The sequence below is a fragment of the Lagopus leucura genome, unplaced genomic scaffold (genome assembly GCF_019238085.1).
Source record: "Lagopus leucura isolate 7727_CA_CO unplaced genomic scaffold, USGS_WTPT01 Super-Scaffold_100004, whole genome shotgun sequence".
In the NCBI taxonomy this organism is placed as follows: domain Eukaryota; kingdom Metazoa; phylum Chordata; class Aves; order Galliformes; family Phasianidae; genus Lagopus; species Lagopus leucura.
The window spans coordinates 11,884,949-11,896,125 of NW_024962264.1; the positions used below are offsets into that span (position 1 = coordinate 11,884,949).

General features: G+C 38.7%; 1 protein-coding gene across 1 annotated transcript in view; it reads left to right on the forward strand.

The window, feature by feature from the left end:
* Positions 1 to 11,177, forward strand: part of ARHGAP10 (Rho GTPase activating protein 10) — a 133,442-nt gene that overhangs the window by 120,613 nt on the left and 1,652 nt on the right. The window contains exons 21-22 of the mRNA XM_042871710.1: positions 2,093 to 2,224; positions 2,968 to 3,059. Coding sequence (XP_042727644.1) covers positions 2,093 to 2,224; positions 2,968 to 3,059 — 224 coding nt within the window. The remainder of the gene's footprint in view (positions 1 to 2,092; positions 2,225 to 2,967; positions 3,060 to 11,177) is intronic.

Sequence of the window (11,177 nt, forward strand, 5' to 3'; positions counted from 1 at the left end):
CACTTATCAATACCATAAAGCCACAACATTATTAGGTGCTGGTCTTCAGAAGTATGTAATTACAGGAAATGTAAATTACTATCTAGAGGTAGATTCAGAAATGGCTAAGCAGACTAGATGCCCTATTCCCAAAGCATGGAGTGATTTATGTTTCTGATCAGCACAGTCCAGCTTTTATTCAGTTTACTACATGCAATTTCTACCTTTCTTTGGTAAATCTGATAATTTTAAAAGCAGAACATGTTTTGATGAACTCTTCTCACTATGATGCCAGCACATTTAAGTTTCATTTTTATTAGTGGAATTAACTACAAAATACTGGTTTTGTACACTTAGAATTCCCATTCTCATCCAAATGCAGTCTGACAGATCCAAATTTAAAATTGTCTTAATGACTGAAGAATGGGCCACTCACCATTTTATAACACAGTAAATTAAAAAGTTAATAGTCAAAATAAATGTCTATATAAGTATTCAATTGCTGGAATGAAAATGCAATATATCGGCTGGCACAATAAGTCTGTAAAAGTTGTACTTGTTTGTAAGCATTGTTATCAACACAACAGAATAGTGATTATTTATTCTAGAAATTAAATATCCCCTTGTACAAGAAGATGGAAATCAAATTAATAAGTTAGGTTTCCTGCATCCTTTTATTCATTTGCAATTAAGTGAAGGGTCTGTGGATTTTGCTATTGGTCAATCCTCCTTGCTTAGGTGGAAATTCACACATCCAGATAATCCTTCTTGACTAGATTCAGAGATTTTGATGGTGCTTTGTGGATATATAGCATCTAAAAGGTTAGTACCAGAATAAGTTTAACTGATAAATGAGAGCAGGTTAACACTTAAACACCACTTCTTCCAAGCTCAATATCTGTGCACCCCTAAGAATAAGAAATCCAGCAAAGATAGCAGGAGGCCTGTGTGAATGAGCAAGAATTCATGGATAAACTAAAAGGAAAGATGATGATCCATGAAAAGTGGAAAAAGGGCCCATCCACCTGGGAAGAATGTAAGAATGTTGTCAGGGCCTGTAGAGATGCAATGAGGAAGGCTAAAGTACTCCTGGAATTAAACTTTGAAACTTTGTAAAGGACATAAAGCATAACCAGAAAGGTTTTTTAACTACATCAACAATAAAATGAAGAGTAGGGAAACAGCGGATCCCCTACTAAATGATGTGGGTGCCCTACTAAAAGGTGCTGCTGAGAAGACGGAGATTCTGAATGCCTTCTTTGCTTCCCTCTTCAATGCTAAGACTAGCCCTCAGGCATCCCAGACCCAGCTGCGTTACTTCCAAGTGATGTTTCCTGTGTGAAAGATGTGTGTGAACCATTTAAATTGTTTCTGCTTGGAAGCTGCTTGAAGTTCAGTTCTTTGTTCCAAAGACACGATGACATGAAATGTTTGGATTTTTGGTTGCTCTGCCCATGAAGAAAAGTTTCCACTGTTGGAACACTTCAGTTCCTCAAACTGTAGAGCAAATTTATGTCCAGAATGACTTCGTATATGTTTTTCAGTGTTTCAGCTTCGTCCGCTGTTCTTGTAGCAACTATGTTTTCAGCCATTAATTTAATATGTACTTGAACAGCGCGCTCATGAGGGCAGCCACTGAAGCAGTATCTGCGCAGTTACACAAAAGAGATATCAATCCAGAGGCAGCATCGTGATGCGCTGCTGTAATAGCTGTAGCCTTTTGAAATCTTCCCATCATACATCATGCCTCAGTTCAGTGCTGAGAAGATTTTTAAATAGATTCATCAAAACTTGTAAAGGCGAAGTGGCAGCTCAAATAATAACCTGCTGTATGCAGTTTCATTGTATCTGTCTTTATTAGATAAGGGACGTGGAATTTTTTCTTGTTACTGGCTATGTCACACATCTTAGGTAATTCATCCTGGCTTAGGATATAGGGCATGTAGGAGAAATGCTTTCCGGGATGAAATGGCAAAAACGGGATATCTGGAAAATTAGTTTGACTCTGTTGTTGACTTTCAGTTTAGAGAAAGTAAATAGTTAGTCTAGCTGTGAAGATACGAACTTTTTTGTATTCATCTTGTTAATTCTGCCTTGAAAATACTTCCCTTAGATCAGGTCAAAGCCGCTCATCGATGGTTTCGTGGATGAACACCCCGTGCACCAACCCAGTTGCTACCAACACCGTACCATCTGCTTTCTCCTTCCCTAATCCTTCCACTGGAAGTGACAGAGCAGTGGAGAGGTATGATGCACTCTTAGACTTTTGCTGGTTATTTATTTGCTCCCTTTAGTCTGCATCTTTTTTTAACGACTAATTCATGTCTTCTGCTGTAAATAAGTGGTTTTCTCATACCAAGAAACGCAACCTTTGCAAGTTTCACAGAACAAAATTTCAGACACTTTATCTAATTTTTCCTTTAAATACCTTCCCCACAGAAGATACATATAGACTGAGCCAGAATTATTATTGAACATCCTGAGAGCACCTCCAAAAGACTGCCAGAACCTTATTGCATATAGGACAAAACAGCATGTTCATTGGTCTACCAATGTCGTACTGTAACTGATTCAGAAAAGCATTCTCTGCAGTGTTAGTGAAAAGCTGTATTGCAAGGTTCATGAGGGAACATTTTGGAAGATAAAATGACTAGTCTATAAACAAGATAAGGTACGCTTCGCTTATTACTGATTTTACTGCTGATTAGAACTTGGCAACATTATAGCAGTGGCTGAAGCTGCATTTCACTGGCATAGAAATAAGTGTGCACAAAAACAGGAGTATGATATTCATAAGTGCCAACAGTAAGCTGTGAAGCTTCAGCTTTGGCATTTGTGCATATGAATTAGAAGCCTGTGATAATGCATATGAGACTGCATAGAAAGTTTTAGCCACCTCCCAATGAGAATGGAGAGAGAATGGTTGAGAAAAAGAGTATTTTCTTTAGCAGTTGAAAGTAACTGCATCTCATAATTTCATTTTTTCAGCATTGCCCACCGAAAAGCAAGAGCAGTTTATCCATGTGAAGCAGAACATAGCTCTGAATTATCATTTCAGACAGGAGCAATTTTTGAAGATGGTAAGTACTTATTGAGTGAATCTAAAGCAATGAAAAACAAACTGACAAAACTGTTCAAATGGCTTCGGATAAAAATACAAGCAGAACTGCTATTCTGTCAACATCACTTGTGGCAGTCAGTGACGTAGAAGATTTCCGGTACATAGAAACTGCATTAGCATAAATGAAAGCATTATGAGGTAATGCTTTTGCTTCGGGTGAGCAGATTCTTGTTGCTTTCAACATTTCAGCAGCGTTGAAACGTGTCACAGTAAAAACAAAGTTCAGCAATAGAGAAAGGCCTATGAAACTGTTTTTTAATAAAGACTATATTTGTAAAATATCTGAGAGACTCACTTAAAATAAATCCACTTAAGGATTTTCAAGCAGAGTTCTCGGTGAATTAGATTGTTATTGTAGAGAGAAGAGTTTAGTCTTCTGACCAAGCTTAATGTGCATTTGTACATGTAGAAAGAGGCATAGTCACAGGATGAAAGCTATGTTTAAAAATTTCTGTCTAAATGTAATATTGCATATGAACACCCAGAACGTGATTCTGTGCTCAAGAATGCTGAAGCTCCTCAGTATAATTGTATGACTCTACTCTTCAGCATCTGTACAGGGGCTTCGAATTGACAAGGATGTCTTTACTTCTAAAATCTTACACCACTAACAACTGTAATACAAATTCTGAAAAAAAAAAAAGATATCAGAGCTCAGTTTTTTCATACTGTTGCAGAAAGGGATGGTATGCTATGGATCAACAGGGCCTGGACAAATTCAGCAAATCTTGTTACTTGAGTGCATTTAATAACAACTGTTAAGGACAAATTAATTCATAGCAGGAGCGGTTTAAGACTGTTTCTTACAAGGCCTTGATAAATTGCATTTGTTATCAAAAACAAGACTTCCAGCCAAATCCTCATCCAAGCGTTGTGCAGATTGAGGGATTCAAAGTGATTTGTGAATTAGCTTCTCAAGATTCTTGGTGAAATTGAGATCAGTACTTTATCCTTTTGATCTGCCTAGAGGCAGGTGAGTAGTAAGGGGCACATGGGCTCCTAAAGAAACCAGGAACTCTGCAGTGATGCCTGTTTTTTCTTATCCATTGGTATCTTGCTACTTGACCAGAAGAGTGATAAGTACTTTCCAGAGGTAAAGTGCTATTTAATTCTGAATGACTAAATACACTTCGGATATACACTGCCCAGTCACACAGATACTACACGTGAGAATCTTAGTTTGGATATCCAATAAAGGAGAAGTATTCCAAATTACCTGTTTACATCCAGCAAGAAAAAAAGTACAGTCTGAAACCACTGGAGGAAAATTTAAAAAAAAAAAAAAAAAAAAAAATCAACCTGCAAGTGTTGAAAGGTTCTCTAACTGTGCATTGCATTTCCCAAAATGCACCCTGTTAACTCTGTTAGTACTGGATCAAAAAGTACACATGTGAAAGTTGTTCACATAAAGCTGAAACAAATTGGGGGAGCAGCAGAATCCTTTTTCTCCTTTCTCTTTTTTCTCAGTCATTACAACAACAAAATAGCACAGACATAAACATAGGCTTCACAAAGAAGGGGAAGCATAATTTTAAGCAGCAGATTGTAAGGAAATTGCTGTACTCTCTCCTCCCAAATAAATAAAGAGTAGGCCTAGTCCAGAATTCAGTTATGTTGATTTTTTTTTTTTTTTTTTAAAAGTGTAATCTGGTTTGAGGTCCCCACAGTCTTCTTCCCCCTAGCACCCACTTTACAAAATCATACTTGATGTTTCCTATTAGATAAGTGCCTTGCAGGCAATTCACGTCTGAATCAAGTTAAATGGGAAATCTTTTAAAGATGGATTAGGTAAATGATTGCTCTTTTTAAAATCTCTCACAGCAGTTATTTTAATTGAAGTTTTTTAAAATATGACTGATAGGAATCTTCCACAGATGTAAAATTTGTGTATGGGAAAAAAATCTGGTACATGGAAGATCTGGTGCATAAGAGACAGGCATTTCTAACGCACAGTACCACAGCTTGCACACCTGTTGTGTTGCCACTGGGGAAGTCAGCCTTACAAGAGTTAGTTTCTTCTGTATAATGTGTTTGCATGACAGCAGTGTTGAGGTTCTTCTCCTTTGTGAAGAGGTCACTAGTTGTTACAGCAAAGCTACCATGCTTTTGGTGCATTACAGCCTCAATACTTTTTCATCTAGACAGCTGGACTGTCCAAGAACAAGAACGAGTATGAATTTTATTCTTCAGCAGCACATGGAGAGTCATTTCAACTATAGGAATATTTTTTTTTCCATAATCAACATCTCCAGTATATTTGGAAGCTTGGAAAACATCATTGAAAATCCCTGCATTTTAAAAACCTAATTGTGATCTCTCCATTGGAGATCTACATCTCCTTAAGTACATTTGTTTTCATTTATTCCACTGTATCTTGCTTATTTGGTAGATGTTATTCTTCATCTCATAGTACTTTCAGCCTAGGGGAGGATGTGGACTAGTCCCAAAAAGGAGGAGACCGTGCAAGTATTAAGACAGTAACTGGATATAATTAACAACTTAACAGCCATTCCATAACAACTTGTAGTAGGATATGTCATAGGTAGGCTCTATCAATGTGGAAAGCTATCCTCACTCACCCTTCAGACTAGTCCTCATGTTTGAAATCACTGAAATGCCTTCACACAGGCCTTCTCTTTTTGCATTAGGCACCCTGTGCCTAAGCTAGAGTCAGATTCCAGTGAATCAATTCAGGTTCTTCAGTTACTCAATTTAAATTCCCATATGCCCTAATAAAGCCCCCAAATGAAGAATTAAAGTAATAATACATCATTTCTGCAGCTCTACCAATAACCTTAACTATCAAAGTGACAACGCATCAATCAAGTTGACATACAGCTAGTATCAACCATTAAAGTAACTGTTAAATTAGTGTCTACTAAGGAGTACTGCTTCCATTAGCGAGGGTTTTATCCGTCTCTCCTTTCTCCACCCTGCCTGTCTCAATTTCTAATCCTGTCTCACTCATCTCACTGTTTGCATGCTGAGTTTTCTCCTTTCTCTTTGGTCTGTTCTTCTGCCATGTTTCCTTCACTTTTTCACTTCCCTTCCCTGTTCTTCTTCTGCTTTATCTCTCTTGGTCTGTAGATGGTGATTGCAGTAGCTCTCTCTTCTCTGTTATTATCCTCTAAAAATCTTTCTGGCTGCTCTACTCTGAGACAGAATAATGGCATTTAGTGAGGTACAGTTTTGCACCTGTCATAGCTGCTAAATGTAATATTGCGCAAGCAGGTAAAAGTTTAACCATTACTGCTCTCTCCAGTTCCTTAATCTAAATGCGGAAAAGGAGAGGTTTCTCAGGATGACAAAGTTAGATTTACTAATATTTTAAATTAAGCTTTACATCACATGATAGGAGAACGTATAGAATCTGAGCATTCGCATATTCAGGTGTTTTCATTTTTGTATGCTCTCCCAAGTCCTAGTCTTTTTTATTAAAGTGCCACAGAACATAAATATTAAAGCACCAACTGGTAAGTTAAAAATCAAAAGCAAACATTTCAATTTAAATGAATTGTCTAAGAAAATGAATAATATAACCTGAACAATATCCACTGTTTTTTTTTTTTTAATACATTTTTTTTTCCATCTTCAATTCAATTTACCTTAGGCTGTGCCCATGTTTTTCTTTCCCAGTTGCTACAGGCTGTATTATTGACAGCACATATCACTATAATTCAGGTGATTAGAGACAAAGCATAAAGACTCCGCAGCTGGATAAAGGCATATGCAGGAAGAAACAAAGTACGACCTGAGATCATGAGAGACATACGCCGGTCGTATTGAGTATTTCTGGTCACAGCAGTTATTCCAAATAATCATGAAAGGAATAATCACACTGCCTGGCACTGAAATCTTGCCAGCCTTGCCTTGAACTACTGCTTCTTCAAAGAGACTCCTTTGAAGTGAGAAAATGGGAATTACACTAGAGAGAAGTGTTTGGGTAAGGTAAATGTTGTGCACAACAAAATTCCTTGTCATTATTCTTATCAGCTCTACAGTGAAGTTGCCCAAAATTTTGTCAAAATGGCTCTCAACAAGACTTTCCGCAATTTTCAAAATAACAATTTCGGAGAAAACTGAGGAAGCTTTTTAACACAGGGATTTTCCTTAGCAAAAGTGTAGTAGCCATTGGCCCTACCTGTATAACCAATGCATATAAAGATGCTATAAGCACAAAATAAACCAGACAGTTTGGCACAGCAGATTATAAAAACCAAAAATAAATAAATAAAGAAAGAAAACACTTACCTGCATCCTGGGATCACTGCAAAACTCCAAAGAAGAGATCTTCAGAAAAAATCTTTTCCCCCTGCCGGTCATCTCTTAAATGGCTCTAGGAGAGGTGCAGCCAGGCTCCACTCCTTCCGGCAGCACAGCTGAATTGCCTTCACCTGTGCTCCCAGGGCTGATTCATTGCTTGCCTCAGGTGATCAATCAGAGGTTCAGGCTGTGATTCAGCAGTTCCCATACACTACCAAGCACAGCAAGAACACAAAAAGCCATTTAAAGAGCCATGGTCATCCCCCTCTGCTTTTCCCAGAATAACAGAGTGCCATTTTCAGTTATTGGCCTCGTTTTGCCCCCAAGGCATTCTCTTCCCTGTTATTCGTGTTGAGATTTCTGGACTGACTTTCTTTATGGTATTGATAAATGAACGATTGACATCAAAGAAAAGTAGTACTTCCAAAATGCTATATTGCATTGTATGTGCAAATAATTATGTTGTTGAGCTGAAAATGAGAACAAAGTGACTTCTTTGTGTTCCTTTCATCTGTGGTTTTCAAAACGTTCATGTATGTTAACTGTCTCAGTGTTACCCCCAGAGAAACTGAGTGTACAGGCGGTGGGCAGATATTCTTCTTTTCAGATCCCTCTATACCATTAAGGATAAGTTACCTCAAACTGCTGCTGAAAGTTGCTGTCACACCTTCACCAGTAAAAAGTTCTAGATATGCGCTCATAATTTCTGCCTACTTTGCTAGAAGTCTTAAAAAGCCACAGAAGGTAGCTTGATTTTAACTGGCCTGACTTTGCTGCATACAGAATAGGGAAGACATTATCTTGCCAATGGTGTTGTGGAAACAGTAACCTCCAAAAAAAAGAGTTAATGGGAAGCTAAGAAGTGGAAGATGTTTACATAGATGTGTTTGAACAGATGTGTATTACCTCTTGTTGTGCATGCAGCACTGTCATGGATGCTCAGCTGGTGGATGGGATGAATTCAGCTCAGGACTGAGACTCCAAGTCTCAATGTCTGCACTTAGGACATAGGACTTGGAAGCACGTCTGGGTGCTTTAATTTAACTTCCTGATGAAGAATTGGCCATGATTTCTATGATTCATGATTGGCAGTGATTTCTATGGAAGTGTGTTTTGGTGTTGTAGTGAGCTTTCTGTTGCCCACAGAATGTAGCTTTTGGTCCATTACTTTTGCTTGGTAGAAACAGAGGCCATCTGGTCAGGCACCACGCATGTCAGATTTCCTCCCAAAACAGCTAGTTTCCACAAGGGTTTTGCCTGATTCAGTCCTTCTGCAGCTAGTGGCACCTAGGCAGTGAAATAATACCACTGTGGAAATGAATCTTGATCTCATTTGTAGTGCAAATCCCTGTAACTTTTGATTTGCTGAAACAAGCATGATGTCTGCTATAGGAGAGTACGTCAGGACTTGGTGTCTCATAGAAGAGATGCTTTCAAATTTTTATGTGTTCGCAGTTAGACAGTAATAACATGGGCAATATTAATGGTATTTCCTATAGAGAATACAGAAAAGTAAGAAAGAATGCTGCAACTACCAAGCTAACCTTACTGTGTTTCTTGATTCAGTGAAATTGGAAAAGCTGTTACTTGGAGATCTCATTACAGATAGCAAATCTATTTATTTTGTTTGTCCACCTGAGTTTGGGGTAATTGTGTAGCATTCACAGCCATACTGATGGTCAAAAATCCTCCCTGTGTACAGTTTGCCTTCACTAGAGTGAGACCACTCCAATGGCACTGCAGGAGGTGTTGAGAAGGCTGCCATCCCATCAGGGCTCTGAAGATTGCTGCTATTTCCACTGTCCTCAGAGTGGGAGGGCTTTTGATGGCCAGTTTTGATTGCACAGCTGCTATACCCTCATCAAATCTTTCTGTGCCATATGTAATTGTCAGTTCTCTGCTCCCTGTCTTTCACACTACAGGTGTTTTCCCTAGCTAGCATAAGACTTAGTCCTAGAGGTCCGATAATAGTTGTTGTTTTATGGCCAAATATGTAGTTTCTGCAGCATTATTTTTAAATGAGGCAGGCCCGAGAAAGAGCTAAGAATTGTGATGTCTGTTGATTGAGAATAAATGGCAGGAAGGGGACAGTAAAGAGCATCTCTTCAACAGGCTGTTTTTTTAGAAACAGCCTATGGCCTGAGTTTGGGAAGACGTGTGATAACAGAATGTCTTTTGTGTGGTGAGGGTTTTTAAAATGAATGCTGTTGTACACCATGCTTTGGAATTGGTTAGCAGACAGGCTTACTGGGGTTTCAAACAACTTTACATTTGGGCAGCTTCTGAATTTACATCATTTGCCCACAGAAGTCAGTGATGTATGTGGCTACCTTGATGCATGAGGAGATCTGTTTACTCAAGATGAGAGTTGCCATTGCTGTTGAATACTAAAAATTCTTGATGTGTTGTTGTTGTTGTTGTTGTTTTTAAAAAGGTTTCCCACCAGAAATTGTGAGTTTAGTTGTAGTCTGAGTGGTTATCCTTTCTTCAGTGCTCACAGAGTCCGTAAGAAAATTGTACCAAGGAAATAGTGAGGTTCTGAGCTGTGTGTTAAGTGTGGTATTCAGTTCCTCAAGTGCAGAGCTCAGCCTTGTAGGTAACAATGGGATAAAATCATATTATCACAGAATGGCTTGGGTTGGAAGGGATCTTGAGGATCATCCAGTTCCAGCCCTGCTGCTCAGCGTCGTGTGTTGTATCGGAACATTCTGCAGTACTCAGAGTTCACTATTCTATGATCAAACTTGTTCGGAAAACATTTCTTCTGAAATTTGCTGCTGTGTCAAGCCAAGGGATTCCATACTGTTTGACCATTTCCTCCTACGGGTAAATTTTAGGGCCCTGTCCAGTGTGATCACCTCAGACAAGGGCTGCCCTTGTTTTTAACAGGCTTTTGGCTTATAGACACTGACATGCCAGTAATCACTGTCTTCTCTGTCACATAAATTGACCCAAACGTATTTTTGGGTTTAGCTCCAGAGGACAAGCAGAAATTTCTTACTTGCAGCTCTTCTGGTTGCTTTACTTTCTTGTCTACTGTTCTAGCAGAGTTTCCTTCCCATAATATAGCTGTGCCCCATAGACATGGGTACTTCAGGGTACTTCAGGCAGAGGGTGAGCTACTCCTAGAGCTGGCACGACGGCTCATTGGGTGCAATGGCAGCCGTTGCAGCAGAGCTTCTGGAGGTGGGCTTGTGCTGGTTTCAGCATTGCAGTTCTAAATGCATGTATACACTGTAATCGTGTTTTATAAATGACAAAGAAAGAGGAGGGCCTGTTAATTACTAATAGTAATGTAAGTTACTGTGAGTTGCAGTGTGTACAGAGATTCTAAAAGAGAATTTTCTGTGTTTTTTTTTCCTTTGGAATCTTTCTACTGCACACATTCATTTTAATTATGTGCTCATATTGGTTCTGAATATGGACTATCAGCATCATTTGGAAACAGTCTGGTTTTCTAAATGCCTAAGTGTCTTGGAGAAAGAGTTGTTATTTAAGCCATGGTTTCTGAGCACAGCTTCTAGCTATGGCCTGCCAGCGTTAGGACACAGAGCAGAAGGGTAGGGGAAATTTTAAGTGCTCATTTTGAGAACCTTACCATGCTTTTAAAGCGAGACTTAACTTTTACTTCCTTGATTTCATGAAAGCTATCAGTTTCACATTCCTCAATGTGTTAATGTGTTTTGAATAAAGCATTGTTATGGCCAGCAGCATAACTCAGCATTTCTCTGATGATTTCTTTAAATAACATCCATCTTAAAAGCACTAAGAGGATAAATTAACATGGTGGAGAACATCATAGGTCACTAGAAGT